The 22237-nt window shown below is 47.2% G+C and overlaps 1 protein-coding gene across 1 annotated transcript in view; it reads right to left on the bottom strand.

The window, feature by feature from the left end:
- The window catches only part of COL16A1 (collagen type XVI alpha 1 chain), a 155039-nt gene that overhangs the window by 47819 nt on the left and 84983 nt on the right, over positions 1–22237 (bottom strand). The window contains exons 28-44 of the mRNA XM_063140567.1: positions 21917–21943; positions 19698–19751; positions 19437–19559; positions 19078–19113; positions 16836–16943; positions 14854–14976; positions 11929–11982; positions 11223–11264; positions 11093–11128; positions 10140–10193; positions 7959–8027; positions 7131–7211; positions 3568–3594; positions 3232–3297; positions 2991–3044; positions 2809–2862; positions 248–301 (exon numbers count right to left, since the gene is read on the bottom strand). Coding sequence (XP_062996637.1) covers positions 248–301; positions 2809–2862; positions 2991–3044; positions 3232–3297; positions 3568–3594; positions 7131–7211; positions 7959–8027; positions 10140–10193; positions 11093–11128; positions 11223–11264; positions 11929–11982; positions 14854–14976; positions 16836–16943; positions 19078–19113; positions 19437–19559; positions 19698–19751; positions 21917–21943 — 1062 coding nt within the window. The remainder of the gene's footprint in view (positions 1–247; positions 302–2808; positions 2863–2990; positions 3045–3231; positions 3298–3567; positions 3595–7130; positions 7212–7958; positions 8028–10139; positions 10194–11092; positions 11129–11222; positions 11265–11928; positions 11983–14853; positions 14977–16835; positions 16944–19077; positions 19114–19436; positions 19560–19697; positions 19752–21916; positions 21944–22237) is intronic.

Raw genomic sequence — 22237 nt, 5'->3', positions numbered from 1 at the left:
AAGCAACGTGCTGCTATGAGCATCTAGGGTTGTTTGCCAAAAGCAGCGTGAACTCCTGACAGCATCCCTCAAGCAGCCCCCTGGTTGCTGCTTTTGTAAATAGCACAGCTTCTAGCTTGGACCTCTTCCGCACTTCGCCTTTTGGGGTGATGGAGGGGGCTTGGGAAAGAGCTGAGCAAAGAGGGCAGCACTAAGCACAGGCCTGAGCGAGGGCAAGGAAAGGTGGACACTCCGGTCCTGTACCTACCAAGTTTCCCGCCGGCCCAGGCAGTCCTGGCAAGCCATTGTGTCCTGGGATGCCCTAAAGCCAAGGAGAAACTTTGAATATTTGAGTCCTTCTCAACGGTTAGTTCCTGAAGTGACCCTGGCTTTCTCAAAGGGATCCGCCCTCAGTTGCTGCTGGCACCTCAAACGGGAGCAGAACTTGGGGCCTCAGGCTCCTACCTCCTCCGCCCCCCACAACCCTTCACCTACTCCTCATCCCCTGTAGGCTCCTAGCCTGACCTCTTGATGGACGGGGGGCTAGATGCAAAAGCAGACAGGGGGCTTCAGTTTTAATAGATGTGTAAAGGAGGGAATTGCAGCAGAAAATCCTACTTCTGTAGGTGCAGGAGCCCTGCCCTCTTGTGCATCTAGGTCACTCTGCTTTATATCTCCAGGTGACAACCAATTCTGGACAATTTGCTCCCCCATTTCTCTCCAGATCTGGCAAGTCCTGCTGCTTCCTTTTCTTTCAGCCCTCCCAGTTCAAATGCAGCATGGTTGATGGTTTACTACACTGCGGAAATGGTCTTGGGTGTAAAACCAATGCTTCTTTGCTGGCATATTCCGCTAAGTGGCTTTCCTTAAGACTCCAATATGGCCTGGTTCTTCATGGAAAAGAGTGGGCACCTAGAGGTGGGAGAAAGGGTAGTTAAAACACTCTACTACCTGGGCATGCGGGATTATCTTGGTTGGGTTTGGCTATGAAGCCTGGCAAATTTCCTGATTCCATCAACCAGGGTTAAACGACATAGATGCCAAAAAGCGGACACTTTAGCCCGATTGATGCCAAAAGGAATGGTCTAGCATTGTGCTTTGATAAATAGCCCACTCTTGTGTTGTCATGTTGACTTCTCCTGTGCCCCAGGTAAGACCTAGTGTCCAGTACAGGCATTACAAACACCTCTTACTATATCCACCCTTCAAGGGGGGGATGTTTTAGAGTTTCCTGGGCCCATCTAAAGTAGGCGTTCCCTTTATTCAAATCTGTTTTGAGTGATACCAACTGGGGACAGAAATTGGAAGGGTGTGTCCCCCACCCCCAGCATGAAAATAATTTGAGATTGTTCCCTCTGAAAATTCGGAAATTTTGTTTCTGAGCCAATCTGAATTTTAAACAGATGGTTAACCTCCTGGTAGCTTCCAGGCTTCCTCCCTCACCAGACCACGCAAGACTTCTCCCCCCTTTTTACACTCTCACAAAATGGCTGCCACAGGAGGGCTCTCCCGTTCTTGAAATGCCATGAGGGGCCTTGCTCGTTTCTCAGAAGACAAGCTGGTGGGACTCAAAGAAGAGTCACTTGCCCAAGAACCTAAGCACAAAGCAGAGGCAGGGGATCGGAGCTCCAAAACACACAACCCCCCCCCCTTTGAACCCAAATAAAGATGGTGCTGGAGGGCAGCCCCTTTTGCTTGGCAGCATTCCAGCCTCACAGTTGTTGTTGCTTTTAAAAAATGTTAAGAAATAAAATAAAAGTTGGGAGGCTCAGGGAGCCTGTGGGGCACTCAAAGAGGTGTCTATGGGCCCTGGGTTGGAAGAGACCCCAGCACTAGGGCATCAGCCAGGTAGGGAGGGGGGTTGGAAAGGGAGGGGAGGGGGAGAGAATTTGGAAAACAGATGGGCTGGCGGTGTGGGGGATGGGAGCAGAGTGGGAGGAGAATCTCTTTGCAGCTCAGATTAGAATCCAAGCCACTTTGGGCTCAGCATGCTTGCCCCATGCATCCTGGACTCATGGCATTTCTAGAAGGCACACAACTTTTGATCTTGCCGTGTTCCAGTGTGCATGCTAAGAGAGGGCGTGGTTCAGACCTAGATGCCACTTTAGCACAAAAAGGTCTACAGATGGGAATGCATCCGTTGCCTGTACACAGAGCCAACAGCCCTGCTGCATCTGTAGTTGGAGCAAAGCCTCTGCTGTTACAATGGAGGGGGGGAAGGGGGAGGGTCAGAGGCTTAGATCAGTGTTTGTGTTCAGAAGTGCAGGGTGGTGGTGGTGGTGGTGGTGAGAAATTGCTGTCAACTGGGGCTCCTTCAGGGTGGTGCTGAGGACTCTTCCTCACCCATGGTATGGTGTTATGCCACCAGTGGCTGTTGAGCAATTCCTGTCTCCTGTTTTGGATCGCCAGAGACCAGGGTGGTTCAGCACCAAGAAGGTCATGGCAGCAGAATTCTCATAGATCACCTCCACCTTCCCAAAGCCTTTTAACAGCATTCGCCATTTCCATGGGGCTGCAGCAGGGCTGCAGGGCTGGCGCTCTGGAGGGCGATGCCCTCGCTCACAGCCCTCGCACAACTCACTGGCTCAGCACAGCACACAGCTCCAAGGCCGACAAAGGTCCTACGACCTCAACAGAGCTGCCAGTTTCACTGAGCAACCAAGGAAACCAGAGGCAGCGAGAATCCTAGGGTTGGGAAGCCCACTTCCTCCAGGTTGAGGGGATCCACTAAGGCTGTGCCTTGCTCATGAGGCCCCCAAATCCTGGAGCTGGGACTGATCATGCCTACCTGGGTCAGTTACTGGGATGTCTGTCTGTCCTACCACTTACCTGCCTCCCAGGAGCTCCTGGTGGGCCTGGTGGTCCCGGAGCACCTGGCGGTCCCTGTAACGCCACAAAGAAAAACAAAGAGAGGAACAGCTGTGAAGCAAGCAACGGGGTGAGGGATGGGGACAGAGGCACCAAGGTCGCCGCGCATAGAGGAGCAAGCATGCACATACACACGCACACACCTGAGGGCCTGGCTGCGGCTGCCAGGAGCTCCCGATCCATAGTCCTGGGGCGCCCTGCGGGTCCAAAAGGGGAGAGCATTTAGCAAAGGCCAAGCGGGACGTGGGCACGCCAACCTCCGAGGTAGCAAAGGCGTTGAGCGGTTGAGCGGAGGATGGGGGGCGCGGGTGTCTTGAGCCATCATCCAGCCTGGCAGCGAATCCCCAAGGCCTTGGGGAAGGGGGAGCAGGAAGCGACGCTTACCGGCAGGCCTACATAGTTCGGATCCACGCGAGAGCCGGGTTGGCAGCTGCATTCGCCGGAATCTCCCTGAGGAGACAAAGGTGGGGATAAGGGGTGAGCCGCTGGAGCACCTGGAGATGCTGGGGCCAGAGGAGTGTGGGGCTTGCAGGGCAGCCTTTGCCCCTGGTTTGCTCACAGAAAGGAGGGCTGGAGGGCTGGGTGCAAGTCACAGCAAAGCAGCGCGTATTTTTTGCACAATATACTGGTAGTGTGGGGCAACACCTCCCCCCCCAAGCCTGGGGCCACAAGCACTGAGTGTCCTCAAGCTTTGGATTGGGGGAGGGGAAGCCGACCCACCTTCTCACCTCTGGCTCCTTTTTCACCCTGGAGAAAAAGAGAAGGTCAGGAAGTCAGATGGAACATGGTGCTGATCTTAACACACACACACATATAACTACAATATGATGACCAGGTCAAACTTCAGCATTCAAACCAACCCAGATATGCAACCAAACATGCCTAATTTTAGAATGGTTTTAGGATGTTTTAAGGATGTTTCAGTCATGTATGCTATGTTTTTAATCAGTTTTTAATGTGTTTTATATTCACTGTTGTTCCCCGCCTTGTTCCAAGTGGAGAGGTGGGTAAGAAATTTATTTATTTATATGATGATGATGATGATGATGATGATGATGATGATGATGCTCAGTTGACCAGCCTGCTCTGGAGGTGTCTCTATTTGAAGGGCTGTTCTGCCCAATTCTGGATAAAAGATAAAGGACTATAAAAATCATTGCCCATCAACAGGAAACAGGACAGGACAGGACAGGAGACGGAACAGGCCAGCACACAAGGTCTCCTGGCCACAGTCTTCCATGTTATAGTGAGATTTGCTGTATTTGAATTTAAATTATAATAATTATTTCTAAAGTTTCACATAGAAACTTGTTTTTATACTTTTGGTGGTTTCAAATTTTGTATATCTGTTTTTAATGTTCATTGTTTTTAACTTTTGTAAACCTTCCCGAGAGCTTCAGCTGTGGGGCGGTATATAAATGTAATAAATAAATAAAAAACAAACAGACATATAAATTAACATATGCAAATCACATGCAAATGGGCGTTGTCTTTTGTCCTCTTTTTTGGTGATGCATTTCCTTCTTATCGCGACTCAGAAGTGGCCGCACTACAACTTTTCCTGTACTTTCTCCTTCTCCCTGCCCAAGATACGGCCATGGTGCGATGCTTCTGCAGGGACAGCTCTCCCTAGGCCAGCTGTGGCTTAGGGCATGGGGAAATCCTGGCCTCTTGCTTTAGCAAGCCAAGCTGCCGGCTCCCCACCAGCACTTGCAGGTTCTGTGTGCAAACGGCTCCTGCTGCCGCTACGACCACCTGCTGCCGCTGCCACAGCACACAAATGGCTGCTTCTCCCCTCCTGGGTCTCAGGAGAAGCAGCCATTTGCACACAGTCTTTCTTTCTCCATCTTAAGGCTGGGAGGAAGAAGGAAAGACTCACACCAGAGTCGAAGGTTGGGGGGTTGAGCTGGTGAAAGCGCAAACCCACCAAACGGATTCCTGAGACATCCCTGCTTACAGAGCTTTATCACACCAGCGTCATACTGTGCAATCACTGCAAATTGCATGCAAAGGACTCCGACGTTATCCACCTTATAATCTGCTTTGATTGTGAAGGACTCCCATGCATCCTGCCTTAATTGTGCAATAAAGCCAAAAGATTCGCCTTATTTAGCCCCTACTTTTTGAGCGTATCTTCCGAGCCTCCATTGGGGCGCAGGAGCAGGATTTTAAAGAAACGCTTACATCTGCGTAAGCTTTAAAGATAAAGACACCAAAATTGGCACAGTAATAGATATTAGGGAGAGCTTTAAGCATACCAAATTTGAATTGAATTGGGTCATTCGTTGATTTTTTAATGATTTTTTACATTTCCCCCCTTAAACTCACTTCCTGGTATGCAAAGTATCGCTGTTGCCTGGTAGCAAAAACAACAACCACGAAAGCATAGCGCTACGGGGATAATCCGAGGGAAGCAGGTACATGGGATGACGTATGCAATTTCTAACTTACAGACCATGGAACTGAGGCCAAGCCCATTGTGGATTCAGCAGAGCTGTGCTTTGTTCCATGGTCCACCTGACTTTCCATCCAGTATGATAACGATTGTGCTGTATAGAAAAACAGGCTGAGTTGCATGCTAAAATCAATTGGAACTACTCGAAAATAGCACAGGCCACAAAACAGATCACTTAGGGCTGCACACAGTAGCTCCTAGATTTCAACAGTCAGAAGACTTCCCATGAGAGAGGGAACACATAATAATCCCTTTATCTCACTTGCTAATCTCATCGGAGGTTATTAAATAAGAAAACGTGCCCCAAATCCGATTTGGTTTTCAGTGCCGTATGCTGGCCTTGGAGAAACGGCTTGTCGTAAGAAGTGCACTGAGCATTTGCACAGCCCCTTTCAAACACACATGTCACACCCACAGCATGAACCATCGTCTTTGTTTTGCAAATGAGAAAATGTGCTCCGCCCATACCGCTCCTTTCCCTGACCCTCCATCACTTGAGTCATTTTCATTCCACTTTCTTTTGGAGTGGAAACAAAGTGCTCACATCCACCCACACATTAGTCATGCCAGGGCTGAGTGTGGAGCTTCACGTTTTTCAAAAGTTCCATTCCAGCGCTTGCTCAAAAAGGCAGCGGAGCTAAGCAAGTCCTGGCCCAACAGACAAGCAAAGGCCTGCCACACGCTCAACAGTGGTGCCGCCATGCTCACGTCGCACAAGAAGGTCAGAGGCCGCATGAGAGCAGTCTTGGTTTGCATGAACCTGGTTTGCATGCCCTCAGGATCCTGCTCAGATTTTTAAATAATAGGAATAATAATAATAATAATAATAATAATGGCAATCACTATAATAATTTGATATATCCTCCTCCTTTATAGAAGCCTCGTGTGGTGCAGAGCGGTAAAGCAGCAGTTTCTGCAGCTGAAACTCTCCCCACGGCCTGAGTTTGATCCCAGCAGAACCTGGTTTCAGGCAGCCGGCTCGGGTCGACTCAGCCTTCCATCCTTCCGAGGTCGGTAAAATGAGTACCCAGTTAGCTGGGGGGAAGGGAATAACGGCCGGGGAAGGCAACGGCAAACCACCCAGCTGTAAGGCCTGCCAAGAAAACGCCAGCGAAAACGTCAGCGAAAGCTGGCATCCCTCCAAGAGTCAGTAATGACTCAGTGCTTGCACGAGAGGTACCTTTCCTTTTACCTCCTTTATAGCAAAAAAAAAAAAAAATCGCGCTCAAAGTGGCTAACAGTAATAAAACTAACATTAAAAGTTAAACTAGTTAATCATAAAAACAAATAGATAAAAACATAATTTAAAAACACACAAAAAAACACAACAATAAAATAAATATAAACAGCACCCAACCCAACAGAACCTGCTTCAGCAACAGACCAGCTTATGTGCCAACGGCTTGAATAAAAATGTCTTTGCCTGCCAGCGGAAGGACAGCAGAGAGGGGGCCAGGCTAGACTCCCCCCCCCCTTTAGCAGGAAGTTCCAGAGCCTGGGAGCAGCCACTGAGAAGGCCTTCCAAATGTGCCTCCAAAGGTGGCAGGACTGAGAAAAGAGGTCTTAAAACCTGGGCAGGCTCATGGGGGAGAAGGCGGCCTCTCACGTTCTCCAGCACCTAGAGGATTTTAAGAAGCAGGGCGGAGGAGGTTCTTCTTCCAGGGAAAGGTTCCACCTCGAAAACTGCTGCTGCAGGGAGGGCATTTTCACACCTCTCCTGCCTTCGAAGACTAGTGCTCTGTTTTTGCCAGCAATAGGATTGCCAGAGCTGGGTGGTTCTCAGGTAACTGGACAAGATCCTGTTCCTTTCCAAATAAAATCCCCTTCAAAGCAAACAGAGCTGCAGCTTACCTACCATTAAACCATTGGAGCCAGGAATACCTGGGAGACCACGCTGGCCTTCGCGCCCCTGGAGACGACAGAGACGACAAGCGAATCAGGAAAGAGGGAAAGACTGGAAGGTGGCGGCACCTGTAAGAGCTCCATCAGATGAGAGTTTTATCGCACGCTTGTTGCTGGACACTCAGGGATTTTTGCAGACCCCCCCTCATGACTTCGTCTGCCACCTGCATACCTCCCGCCCCTTCTGTCCTCCTTCGTGCCACAAAAAAATAAATAAATCAGACTTATGCTTAAAGATGGAAGTTGCCGCTTTCTCCTGCTCTGTGCAGGAGTAGCAGCGGGATCAAAATGGCCCATTAAATGGGCCACGGGCAGGTTGTTTCCTTCCCCCTTCAAAAGAGGAAGGAATGAGGGACAATCGTGCAGGCAGAGAAGCGACGGTAAGGAAATGTCGTTCCCCCCCGTGTGACGGTGCTCTAAGGGCTCATCTGCACCAAGCAGGATCTTCCACTATGAAAGCAGTATATAAGAGGCAGGAGCTGCACGACTGCTTTATAGCGGTATTGAAGTGCACTGACCACTGCTGGGGGCCATGGAAACAGACTATAGACTTTCATAGTGGAACATTCTGCTTGGTGTAGATGTGTCAATGGGCCGCAACAGTTGTCAGTGCACTTCAGTACCACTATAAAGCAGTAGTGTGGATCCTGCCTTTTATATACTGCTTTCACAGTGGAATATCCTGCTTGGTGCAGATGAGCCCTAACTCTCTGACAGCCACAAAACAATGGCAAAAAAGGTACTGTACACTTACCGGTGGGCCAGTGATGCTGGCTCCTGGAGGCCCAGCAGGGCCTATGACCCCTTTAGGACCTTGGGAGCCCTATACAAAACAACAACAACAGCATTATATCCAAGCTGAGAACATTCTGCAGGCATGCAGAAGCACAAGCCATGCCGGTTTGACAGTCCAGGTCTCAAACGTAGCTCCATCCTATTTACAGGCCATCCTAACAACGTACAGGTGTGTGCAAAATGTACCCCTTCTTTTTCACAGCCGTGTCCACCTTTCCCTAAGTTGGCATGGCATAATGGAGACACATATTCACAAAAGGAGTTGAGTGATTTTTGCCAAGTGGATCCTTCATTATTATTGCACATCACATCTGTATTTTTAACCGTACCTGTACACCATTGTTCTCACACATTTGAAAGGAAAGAGTCTAGTACAGATCTGAATAATTTGATGTGTATCACAAAGGCAATGGATTTACTTAAGCAATACCTTGAGCAATAAACCTCTGCTTTTCTGCCGAATCGATCTCATGGTTAACATGCACAAACCTGCTGCCTGTTCTGGAAACTTACCTGCAGCGATGAATATGCAGGTTTTACTTTGGCAGTAGGTAATCATGGTTATTCATGACCTCTCTCTCTCTCTCTCTCTCTCTCTCTCTCTCTCTCTTTCTTTCTTTTTTATTTATCAATGACAGTATTTATTAGACATCCTGTAACAAAGCTCTCAGGAGGCTCACAGCAAGAAATAAACCCATTTAAAATCCAATAACCGTAAACACAATGCCCAAAACTAGTGCTGTGCGAAAGCTTGATCTGCCCTTTCGCAACCTCTTTGCTTCCCTGTAAAAGAGGTAGTTGGTTTGTTTCCTCTTCTGCAGGGATATTGAGAATTCCAGAGGCATTTCTCAGGATGCAGCAGGGCTTCAGGGCTTATCTTACTCTGCGGAGTTGACTGAGGGCATGCCCACTCTTTATTTCACCATTTTGATGCTGTTCAGTTCTTCCAGCCTCTGAAAAGGCCCCTAGAGGACAGGAACAGGGCGGCCTCCCTGGAGGCTTTCCTGTGCAGCCACCTGCTGAGTGCCTGAAAGCTGAGTAAGTTGCTGTTGCTGTTGTTGTTGTTGTTAAAAGGATTCTAAACAACAACAAAACAAAAACAGAAGAAAGCCAAGCCTCATTTGACTTCCTGGTACTGGGAGGAAATCCTGCTCAAGGGAAGCACTGAAGCTTTGCACACTGAGAAACTTCTCTAAATGTCTCACTCCTTCCCATGATTTTCAGGTTCAGTCTCTTTTTACACCTCCCCATAAAGAATTGTCAAAAATAAATAGAAAAATTCAGTGCAATGCTAATGAAAGTATAATGCAGCATAAAAACACAAGAGGCAGAGAGTAAAAACAGCTTAATACACCAGAGAGAAAAAACAGCTTAACACACAAGACACACTGAAAGGTCTGGGAAAAAAACCCCAAAAGGTCTTTGCCTGGTGCTGGAATGACACCAAAGTAGGTGCCAGGTGAGCCTCCCTGCGTTGCACATTCCACAGCAATGTATTACTGGAAATACGTGGTTTGATGTTGTTAGTGGCAGAAGACGCATTAGTAGTTCCGAGCATCACAGGGAAAAAGCAGCTAAGACCCACGTGGCCTCTGCTGGAATCCCTAATAGCTCCTGGGCAAGAAACATGGGATATGAAGTATCATTTGCAAAGGAAGCATCTTTTTTGCTCCTAGGTTAGTGGAAGGGAACATGGGAATAGTTGCTCCCAGTTGGGATGGGAGAACCAGGGATGCTTGAGCTTCCCAAGATTTTCCGAACCTCACTTCAAACCTCAGTTTGCATCATTATAGTTTTTGTTTGTGACCTCTTCGTTTGTTTCATTCAAACGGGAAAGGTGTGCATTTTGAACAGGAAAAATGGCATTTCCGTGCACAGTTTTCATAAGTGTGCACCCCCCCATTGACTAAAGCATGAAAATGAGAACAGTATAGAAGGTTAGAGTAAGCTACTGTTGTTTTAAAAGGTAGGTCTGAGCACTGTGACATTCTATCAAATTCAGCAATCGCCAGAAATAATTCCCAGGAAATGAATAATAAAGAAATGGAAGTTGAATAAATTACTTTACACAGGCTGCTAGATGCTGTATCTTCCTCCCCTGCCCAATAGCAAATTATACAATCCACAAGCAAATTCTCACCTTTGCACCCTTATCCCCAACATTTCCTGATGGACCTCGAGGTCCCGGGGGTCCCTGTGGAGCAAGAAAAGAGAATTATAGCACAAATGAAATGGTTGGCGGTGAACAGACTCAGGTGCTGGGAAAATTAGGATATACTGGTGGCAAAACATTGATGGTGCTATATAAATAAATAATAATAATAATAAATCACATTGGGAGTTTGATGAGATTGGAATAATGTATGTGCCTGAATGTGCTGTAATGCTACAACTGATATATCAGCAAGGAAATGCTTAGTTGGAATTTCTAACTATCAGGACCTCTTGATATAGGAGAAGACAAATAAGCTAGCTTGATAAGGAGAACTGACCATCCAGGTCAATCTGACATTGCCAGAAGAGTTATGGGCCATCTGTTGATAAAGTATAATGAAGTTTTCTTTTATCTGTCTTTGTTTTGCTTCAGAACTTTGCTAACTGCTAAGTGATTAAGATGCTAAGTGATTAAGATAAATAGACCTGCTTTTCACACTGCCAGTTGAGAAGTTCTTTGTCTGTAGGACTTTCTCCATACAGCTGTATTACGCGCAATAAAACAGAGTTGCCTTACAACCAAAGTGGATTTTTAAAAAATCTTTGAGAGATGTCAATGCCCAACACCAGTCCCGCTCAGGAAACTTCAGTTTCCAGCTCAGGTATCCTGAGCTGCTGGCCCCTGGGTTTCGGAACCTCCTCTCAGATCCGCTCCTCTCTGGAATGTCAGCTCCTCCTACTGGGATGTCAGGGCTACGTGGGTTTTCTATGGCTGCATCTTCCAGGTGAGTGCGAATTTCCAAAATAGTACCACAACCTGTACTGTGAGTCCATGACTTGCAGTGGGCTGGGGCTGGTGTGACAGAGGTCTACTGTGGCAGTCCTGCCTTATGTGTGGCCAAATTGGGTGGGGGGGAGGGCAAGATGGTAGGTACTTACAGGATTGCCAGGTGAGCCTTTCTGTCCAGGGTCTCCCTGAAAAACAAGAAGGAAGAGTTTGAGTGGTTATTCTAATTGCAATGCCTAGAAGGGGCAACCACTGCCACATACAAGAAGTGGAGATACTTACTTCTGGACCTTGGCTGCCTATCCCGGGGGGACCAGGCTCACCCTGGAAAAATATAAGCTGCTGGTTAGTGGAAACATGGCAGCCTCAAACCTTCCCCATTAATGAAACCCACCCAGGACACACCTATTTGGACACTCTTCACAGAGAAGCCTGGTTGACTGCTTCTTCTTCCCTCCTCAACCTGGGATTTTATGTCCCATCGCCCTGCATCTCTCACCATTCCTTAGCAGTGGGAGCACAACCTTTTTTGGCCTTGAAGGCCACATGCGGTGCTGGCTTGGAGCCCGGGGGCCACATGCAAATGCATTCACACGAATACACACAGGCACTCTCTCACTCTTGCACACGCGCACACACATTCCAGCGATCTGGATACAGACCACTCTTTCTTCACTGCTAGCAGCAGCTGAGAAAGACCAACCTGCACAGGTACAGGGGAGGGAGCTTTGGGGGGGCAGGCTGGGTGCCCATGGGGGCTGCCTTAACCCCGTCCCATTTAAGCCGTTCACCATCCCAAGCACTACGCTGGGCATTATTTGCCATGGAGGTGTCACAGGGCACTTTGTGCGGCTGCTCTGTGATAGCATCACACTCTTCCTTTCATCTATTGCCTTGCGCCTAGAGAGAGGATTTAAAGAAGGCTGCCCCATCTGTTCAAACTCGCGACATACCTTTGAATCTCCACCCAACAGTGGTTCTTACTCACCTGTAGCCCCTTCAAGCCAGGGGGTCCCTGAATTCCTGGAAGTCCAGGTTTTCCCTGTTGAGGGGGGACGTGCAGAAAAATTAGCCTAAATGATTTATATCCCCTCTCCCTAGAAGACTTTCAGCTCTGCTTGCAGAATTACCTCTTAGACAAAGGCCATAGCTAGATGGGGCCATATCCCTGGGTGATCCCCAGGATCATCCCTGTGCATCCACATGATGCACAGGGGATCCCAGGAGCAGGGAGGGATCATCCCTCCCTTTCCCCGGGATATGGCCCTACCCTTGCAGCCTGCTTCTTCCGTGTTCTCGGGCTGATCCCGAGACCGCGGAACGTGTGGGCAGGCGTCACGGTTTGTTCCGGCTCCTCACGGTTACTTGCAAGCAGCCGGGACCTGTGCACAAGGTGCGGTGGGGTGAGCAGGAAAAATTGTTAAAAATAATTTAAAAAACTAACCCTAACCCATTTGACATTGGAACAGTAGATTTCAAAATAAGTCTGGAAACTTTAGGTGGGGTGATTAATAATTTAAAACAGCCTTCCCCAACCTGGTGCCTTCCAGATGTGCTGACTGCAACTCCCAGCACTCCCCTGAGAGTAGTAGTCTAACATGTCTGGAGGGCACTGATTGGAGAAAGTTGATTGGGACCTTTCAGCATGGAGTTTTGAAAGCATATTTCAGAAAGTTACGAGCTTTGTGAAACTGATTTTTTCAAATGTTTTGTGAGCCAAAAGGGCCTTTCCTTGAGAAAAGAAATATGGGACCATGTTCCAGTTCTATGCTTGTGAAAGGGTGTTCACAACAACCAAAAGATAGCAACATTCTGCACCAGGATCACTCCAATTTTGTGACAAGAAAAACAGAATTGTGCAACCTGTAAACATCATGAATATTTGCAAATATTTCCTTAGTTTGCATCATCTATTCTGATTTTGTTTGTTGCAGGAAAGGACACTGCCTACACGGAGGACCATTTATATTTTATATCCTACTCTGAAGGCTGAAAAATGCAGCCAACTTATTTCCAACTTCTAGGATTTCACCAGACGTTGCCTACATCCTTTCAAGTCACTCTTCTCAACCATGAAAGGCTAGAAACTTGTTTCTACTTTTAAAATAAAATGAATGCAGTGATTTTCAAGAAGATGCATTCTGAGCACCAGTTAGCAAATTGGAGATCTTTTCTGTGCTTGCATGAAATTGTGAGGTAATAGATAGAGTAGGTTCTTGCACAACTCTTGACTCTGGTTGAAGAACAGTGTTTAACTGTAAGAAGAGAAGATTGCTTCAATTACCTCACAAATCCCCTGTTAGATCCACAAACTTAATAGGACATTAGCATCGCTTACTCTGCTGCTTTGATGAAAACAACAAAGATGGCTTTTCTTTCTCTAACTAAGGAATGGTAGCTTTTAAAATTATAATTATTTGACATCCTCATACTTAACAGATACGGTCACCTTTATTCAAAGGAGATTCTTTACAGAGATTCTTTAAGGAGGTGTTGCGATATGTAAATCAAATCAGTTAATTAAAGGAATAAAAACCAGGCAGTTAACACCATGCCATCAAATAAAATTGAATGGCAGCGAGTTCCTGGCAGATGAAAGGAAAGCACTTCTTCACACAATGCATAATTAACTTATGAAAGTCGTTACTGAAAGCTGCGATGATTGCTTCTGATATCTTAAAGGATTAGACAAATTCATGGCAGAGAAGAGGTCTATCAACAGCTATTAGCTACGATTCCTATATGGCAACTCCATGTGCAGAGGCAGTGACTGGGTTCACACAACAGCCTAACCCATGATGGTTTATTTTCCAGAACAACCCATGATGGGTCAGTGTGTTGCCCCCACTCCCCAGGCTTGGTGGGTTATTTCCCCCTAGTAACCCAGCTAGAGAATCTACAGTCTGCAGTATATCTATAGTGGGTTAGAGTGTTGTCTGCCATGCAGCGTGCATTGCAGAGATCACCTACAGAGCTGTTTGGCCCAAGCCTCCAAAAATGCTGCCAGCACTCGGCTCCTCTCAAGCGGTCTGTTCCTCTTGCAAAGGAAGACGGGATACCTGCCTGCTTTGACAGGAGGACTACAGGAGGGAGAGGGTTGGGGCAGAGGCTGGAATAAACTACTCTGTCTAGCTTGACAGGGACACGGTGGGTTCTTTGCATAACCGCCCATCCAGTGTAGCTTTACCACCCAGCACAGGTTAACATGATACGTGAACCCATTCAGTGTGTCTTAGTACCAGATGCTGGTGTGTGTGTGTGTGTAGGGGAGAGAAACGAGAGAAGGGCATCACTGTTGTGCCTGCTTGTGACACCCATACATATCTGACCAGCCATCAAGGCATTTCTAAAATATCCTAAACCAGTTGACAATTCCATTCTACCAGGGGTGGGGAACCTCTTTTAGCCGGAGGACCACATTCTCAGGATCTGCATTCCAGTGCTGGGTGGGGCCAAAGGCACAAAGGGGCAGAGCGAAAAATACAAAAACATGCCAGAGCATTTTAGCTTCAAGCTCTTACTGCTGGTAACTAAACCTCCGGAAAGGCACTTCAAGAATGGGGAAAAAATGGCATAAAAGCTGGAAAAACCACCCAATGACTGGTGAATGGGGGAAGCAGGTGGTGGAAGGGGATGAAGGTATGACCATCCAGGGAAGCCAGCAGGGCTGGATTGGGACCCCTGGCCTGAGGTTCCCAACCTGTGTATTATACAAAGTCACGCATGCATATATTGTTTTTTAAGGATGCAATCTGAACTGTTCTGATTGCTCATGTGAATAACTGAAAATAATGTTAGCAGCTGGGCCCATCATAGCCAGAATATCAGAACAAATTTGGAACTTGGCATTCAGTTTGAAGAGTTTCCCAGTGCATTGTGGATCATGATTTTGATCAGGTGGAAAGCTACTTACAGGTTTGCCTGGCTGTCCCACGCCTGGAAGTCCGTGGTCGCCTTTTGGACCGGGTTTTCCTGGGATCCCAACCGCACCAGAGAGGTCTCCATTGAGGATGGGGCAGGAGTCGCAAGCATCACCCTGCAGGCCAGGAGGATGAGGGTGGAGCGGAACATACGCAGAGAGAACGTGTCAACAAAGAATAGACAAAGTTAGATACAACAGGTACACTATCCCCTCATCCCTCACAAGGGTGTTCTGTTATAACCTGTGCAAATATTCACTGGCAGAGGGTGACTGGAGGCAGAGCGTACTTGTGTCCACTGCCCCTGCCCCCAAATTTCACAATTTGAAGCTCCTGTTTGGAGAGGGGCCTATGTGCACACACCAGGATGCACCAGAATGGACAGTCTGGATGATGTATAGAGAGTCCAGGTGTGTAGGGCAAAATGAACAGAACCTTTAAAGCATGGAGGTCTCAGGCAGGGCCAGCAGGCAAGATTTCAATGCCTCCCCCCTCAACACATTTAGAGCAATGTTTTAGAGCTATTCATGCAGTACTCTGGTAAATACTAATGGATCTGACCCATCTTGATTTAGAGATGGGCTAAAATGGCCCCCGAATTTTGTAGTCCTGTTGAAATGTGGCAAATTTCCAGGGCAATTTCTCCAAATTGTTCAGAGGGGGGTGCACAAAATCCAGCATCAGGGGAGCAGCTCATTCTAGCACTGACATCAAGAGGCTTCCTTTCCCTCCTTTTCTAGGTACCGACACCACAGCGTCAGCAGCAGTCGGGGTGCTGGAGAATTTTGGTTAGCCTGCCTCTTTAAGTGAACCACCCTAATCCAGACTTCCCAGACTGACAACATGGCTTGGAACGCAGTCATCTTTCAGACGGCGCAGCTCCTGGAAGTATATGATGCAGTTCTCAGTTCACAATATGTGTACCAAAATGCATATTTTAAGGGAAATGCTCACAGAAATGTATATTTTAGTGGAAAGTGTATACTATTTAAAGGTAATTTTAATTGCAGAAAACAGACTTACGATTGAACGCATGTCAAAGTTACACAGACTGGAAACAGATGAAACTGTCCACCCTTACACAAGAGCTACCCAGATTCCATTTTGTTTCCCTCCCTTCAGTAGTGGTTTTTATAGGACAGGGAATTCTGGTCACAAAATATTATCATTTGTGTGTGTGGCAGAAGTCATTCCCTACCCCACAATGTCTTGTTTAAAAATGAATTTTTTTTCTACAGTCCTCTACAGAACTTCAACTAGTTCAAAATATGGCAGCCAGGCTGGTCACTGGTACACCTTCAGGTGACCACATTACATCAGTTTTAAAATCTCTTCACTGGCTGCCAATTAGTTTCCAGGCGAAGTATAAAGTGTTGGTTATTACCTTTAAAGCCCTACATGGTTTGGGTCCAGGCTACCTGCAGGATCGCCTTCTCGTACAATCCGCCCTGCACACTCAGGTCCTCTGGGAAGAATCTACTTCAGTCAGTCAAAGTTAGGCTGACGGGTATTACCCAGAGGACCTTCTCTTCTGCTGCTCCCAGACTGTGGAATGGCCTGCCGGAGGAGACTCGTCAACTTGAAAGCCTATTAGCATTTAAGAAAGCTATCAAGACTGATCTCTTCCGGCAGGCCTATCCAGGGAATTTTAGGATGTTTTTAGACTGTTTTTAGATGTTTTAACAATGTATATTATGTTCTTAATTCAGTTTTATGTATTTTGCATTTGCTGTTGTTCCCTGCCTTGATCAGAGTGGAGAGGTGGGTAAGAAATAATAATAATAATAATAATAATAATAATAATAATAATAATAATAATAATAATAATTGACTTGCAGGTTTGGTAAAATTATCTCTATTGATTGAGAGGATGATGCAGATGAGCGAACCTACCTGTGCTCCTTCCCCCATAGTTTTCTTTTGAGATCCTAGTAGTCATATGGTGGTTGTACCACACACACAAAAAGCCACTCACCTTTTCGCCTTTGGCCCCCACAGACCCTCTGACTCCGGGCTCACCAGAAAGGCCCGGTAAACCCGCTGTGCCCGGTATGCCAGGATCTCCCGTGTTTCCTGCATCACCCTAAACAGGAAAGAACACAGATCTGAGGAGACATGGGGACGCTTTTGAGCTTGGTCTTTCCTCTCTCATGTGGCTCCCTCAGACTCTCTCTGTAGGTAGCAGCCCCTTTGCCATATTTGCAGAGAACCATAAAATCAAAGGATACAGACTATTCAACTGTGTGTCCTGCGTGTGTGTGTTTGTGTGTGTGTGTGTGTGTGTGCAGCATGAGCAGGACTGGCTGTTTTTCACAAGCCAATCTGAGCCATGTGCTCTGAGTAGGGTGACCATATGAAAAGGAGGACAGGTCTCCTGTATCTTTAACAGTTGTATCGAAAGGGGAATTACATGAAGTGCTTTTATTCATTACTTATTATTCAAATTTGTATACTCCTTTCTACAAAGGTATCAAAGCTTATCTGGTGTGAAGGCATGGGATGCTGCAACCTTGATGAAGCTAAGCGGGTCTAGGCCTGGTCAGCTTCTGGAAGGAACCCCATGTACATTGATTCCAGCATTGAGCAGGGGGTTGGACTTGATGGCCTTGTAGGCAACTTCCAACTATACTATACTATGATTTAAAGTGGTAAACATAAAATATAATGGCATAAGAACTGCAATGAATGTAACAATAAAAACAACATAACACAAATTAATCAGCAATAAAACTCCACACTCTGCCATATGCTATAACTGGCTGGGCCAAACTTCAGGGAAACCATGCATGAAGAGATAAGTTTTAAGAAGATGTCTGAACATCAAAACTGTGGGGGCCTGTTTAATTGGTAAAGTATTCCAGAGGATGGGTGCTGCAACATTAAAACCTCTGCTGCAAGTGCTCCTGAGGCGAACCTCCATGTTCCACACAGAACAATGCTCCATGGTGAGTATACCAGCTTACAGTCTGGTGTGCCATATGTGTATTTCTGGCACCACTCTACATTGCATTACACCAAGTGTCAGTTTGGTGTTGTGGCTAGAGAGCGGAAGGTGTCGAACTAGGGTTTGGGAGGCCCAAATTCAAATATCCACTCAGCCACAAAGCTCACTGGGGTTTCTGTGGGCCTGTCACTATCTCTCAGCCTAACTTACTTCAAGGGACTGTCTTGAGGATGAAATGGGTGGGCTGGGGGTGGAAAAGATACCTCTGGGCCACCCTTTGCAGCCACGTGCGCACACACACACACACACACACACACTGCTGTTGGTGAAACGAGTCTGTTACACCTATGACTTTTCGGGCTGCCCTGAGCAAAGGGAGCATGGGCGATGCCACTGTGGCAAGCGTGCCCTTTGCCCATTTTGGGACCCTCAAAGAGACATGGCATGTAACTTTTTAAAGGTCCAGTGCATGTGGAACCTTGCCATTCCTTTGCAGATGGAGCAATTAATGTGTTTCCCGTGAATACAGATAACTGGAAGGGATTAATGAACCAAATCGTCTGTCAGGATTCATTTAGATGGGACTTATTCAGAATAGAAATCTCATCTGCACTGATGGGCATCAAGCAATTTCATTCCTGTGTTGGATTGTAGATTTTGGTCATTCCTGGTAATGTGTTGTGTGTATATTTGGTCTTTGCCTTACCAGAGTTTTCTCTCCATCTTTTATAACTTTGTTAATTGATTGATTTGATTTATTACATTTCTATACCACCCCATAGCTGAAGCTCTCTGGGCAGTTTACAAAAGTTTAAAACAGTGAACATTAAAAAGTATACAAAATTTAAAACCATCAAAAACATAAACAGTATAAAAACAATGGTATCCATTTAAAAACAACAGTTCTGGGGTCTGTTAAAAAAGAAACAAACTTAGCATTGTTCAATGTTGTTAAATGCCTAGGAAAAGAGAAAAGTCTTTACCTGGCACCGAAAAGATAACAACGTTGGCGCCAGGCGAGCCTCGTCGGGGAGATCATGCCATAATTGGGGGGCCACCACTGAAAATTAGTTTGTTTTTCTAATTATGCAGTGTCAGTACAATGAGAATGCCTCTGTTCCCTCACACATCAATATTTTAGGGGTGGATTTCCTTTGCCTCGCATTTTAAGTCCAGTGAAAATGCCGGATCTCCTCAAGCTGTGGTGCCGGCCCTGCCCACCACCCTTGGGTTATGCTCTCACAGGCTGCCGCAACCTGTAGCTTGTCCTTACCTTCTGTCCTTTCATGCCAGTTTCTCCAGGTTTTCCCTGAAAAAGTAGAGCAGGCAATATGAAACAAAACCTTTTCGACTCAAAACCGGTAGACTGCCTCGGCCTCCCCATTCCTCCTGCTACAAGGAACCCCCTTTCTACAGACCCCGTCTTGCAGGCAACCTGGTAAGAGAGGGCAATCCGAAGTTGGTGGCCATCTCCACCCATGCTCTGAGGCTGCTCCTGTTCTATTCCGAGTGCCTGTCTAATTCTCCAGACTTTTCTCTTTGGCCTTCAGGAGCCATCTCCCCTCGAGCTCTGCTGCCAAACCCTCTGCCCCTCTCTGCTTCCAATGAGGCACCCCACAAAAGCTCACTCACTGGCTTTCCCGGAAGCCCAGCACCAGGAAGTCCTGGCTCGCCCTTCTCTCCTGGATGCCCCGGTACGGCAACCGTGGTCATCCCACCTTCTAGAGAGGCAGGGCACTCCATGCAAGGCTCCCCCTGCAAGGGACAGAAAATAGATAGTGAGATGAGAGAAGATGGCAGAACAGGGGGCAGAAGAAAAAGGAGACCCGTGGATTGCGAGCAGGGGTCGTGCTTAGACCCTTGGCATCCTTTCATAGCGAGGCACTCTCTCACCTTCTCACCCTTGGTTCCTGAACCTCCAGTGTCCCCTTTGTCTCCTCGGACTCCCTAGAAGTGAAGGAAGAAGTAAAGTGAGGCACAGGTGAGCTTTGAGTACAAACGCACAATGAGACTAATGGGGAAAGGGGAAAAATCCTTTCTGCATTGTGCTACAGAGGTGCATAAACAGACTAACCATTGGAGTTAATTTGTCAGCACCAGAGTGAACTGAAAAGTATTTTGTGGTTGTTATTTTTTTTATCCCTTGGGCTTGATGTAATACAAATCCTGAAGTCTAGAAATATGCAGAACTGTGATTGGACACAATTTAACAGGCTGTCTACCAAACGAAGCAAAACACAAAGCAAGCAAAATCACACTTAGTTTCAGAATAATTATTATTTTGGTGAGAAGATATTTACCTTGGATAGAACCTGACCAACAAGGGCCCTTCCACACGCCGTACTGAAGGCGTACTGAGAGCTCTCCGACCCGGGTCGCTCTTACCCCGGCAGCAGGAGGCCGGCGGGGAGGCGGTGGCGGCAAGGATGCGCCCGGATTCCCCAGCCGCCTCCTCCTCCATCTCTTCTGGCTGTAGTGCACACTATCGTTTTGGGGTCGTACTTGGGGCGCATGCATGCGCCTTCAGTACGGCGTGTGGAAGGGCCCCAAGTGATCTCAAAGGCTTGGACATTGACCCGGTCCGCACAACATGACAACTCACCTCAGTTATGGTGGGTTGCTGTGTTGTGTGAACCCAGCGCGGTTTCTACAGGGTGCCTTATTTTTCCTGAACAAGCCACTCTGAGAACCTATGGCTTCTTCTAGGGTTGTCAATACCAATGGTGGCTTCCTGTGTCGTCAAACCCAGCAGGGCAAGTTCATCATGGGTGGCTGGGAACAGCTATAGAGCTGGCCAGCAAGAGTGGTGAAACCCCCTGCTGCTTCTCATGATCTTTTAATGCCACCATAGTCCTCTCTCATCCCTTCTCGGTGCTCCTAAGCACAGCAAAAGAAGGACACCAGAGAGTATCCTGAACACATTTGCAACTTCTTTTTTAATTTTAATTTTCGACCCTGTGCAAATGTGCGGGAGTAAATGACAGCTACCAGGAAATTTGTGCAAATTTCACCACCATTTTACTGCTCTGCCATGAGATTTGCGCAATTTTCCTTCCCACTTTACTTCTTTGCCATGACATTTGCATCTGTTTAGTGATTCTGCTCAAAATTGCTCTGTAACCCATAAGTATATGTCACAGCTAGGAATAGAGGGAAGCGACAAGTTGGAAGGGGAGCTGAAAGCAGCTGGAGAGGAGGTGCTTTGCCAGCAGGTGTGCTTCCTTCATTGGAACATGAGGGAGCATTTAAGGAAAGAGAAAGGTGTTCGCTAGCAAGGGAAGCCCTGAAATGGGGGATGAAATTGACAAGGACATTGAGGAGGGTATCTGCATGCTGGGCTAAACATAGAATCATAGAATAGCAGAGTTGGAAGGGGCCTACAAGGCCATCGAGTCCAACCCCCTGCTCAATGCAGGAATCCACCCTAAAGCATCCCTGACAGATGGTTGTCCAGCTGCCTCTTGAAGGCCTCGAGTGTGGGAGAGCCCACCACCTCCCTAGGTAACTGGTTCCATTGTCGTACTGCTCTAACAGTCAGGAAGTTTTTCCTGATGTCCAGCGGGAATCTGGCTTCCTTTAACTTGAGCCCGTTATTCAAGTTAAAGGAAGACAGATCATACAGGTCATACAGGTACTCTTGCAAGAGCGAAATTCCCCGGATTATTATTTTTTTAAGTTTGTGGCCATGTTACCATGTTCATAAGGGCTCAGAAAATTAATTCCATTTGGTGCTCTGATGTGAGGTAGGGCAGGAATCTCCCCAGGAGCCGGCCACACCAGCGGACCAATGGCAGAAAGGGTGCTGACGCAGGGGCTGAGGAAACTCCCTGGGATACATGCCAGAGCTGGCAGGATTGAGGCGGGATGTGGGAGGGGGGACGACAAGCTACATCAAGCCCAATTGTCTGTCAGCAAGCAAACAAACAACCCATGTGACTTATTCACAGGGTGGCTCAGCATAACATGTGAATCCACCCATTCCCTCGTCCGCATTCTATTATTGTACACTTGACTTTGTCCTTGCTCCCCACTGCTGTCCATACCACAAAAAGCAGCATCCTGTGTGGCCCGAGATGATACCCAATACCCGTCCCCCACATCCTCATACTCACAGGTTTGCCTACAGCTCCAATATCTCCCTAGGGAACAAAGAAGAAGATGTGACTTGATGGAGAAAGAAAAGTTACAGCAATGATACTTAGATGATCCACCCTCCTGAGCCTTCCACTCACCTGTTTACATATGCAAGGAATTAGGTGGAAGTAAGACAGGCCTCACTTATCTCAGGATAAGCGAGGATGCAAACTTCAGGTCTGCAAATGGGGTTGGAAATGAGCATTCACAGTAACGTGGTATTAACTTCAACCTCTTTGCAGTACAAACTTAGCGGTCTAAACCTGGTCTAACTGTTGTGACTCTTTCTGGTAAGTCAG

Source organism: Elgaria multicarinata, chromosome 13 (genome assembly GCF_023053635.1).
Source record: "Elgaria multicarinata webbii isolate HBS135686 ecotype San Diego chromosome 13, rElgMul1.1.pri, whole genome shotgun sequence".
Classification (NCBI taxonomy): domain Eukaryota; kingdom Metazoa; phylum Chordata; class Lepidosauria; order Squamata; family Anguidae; genus Elgaria; species Elgaria multicarinata.
Note: the sequence above shows the minus strand (reverse complement) of the source record. Positions and strands in the feature narration are given on the sequence as shown.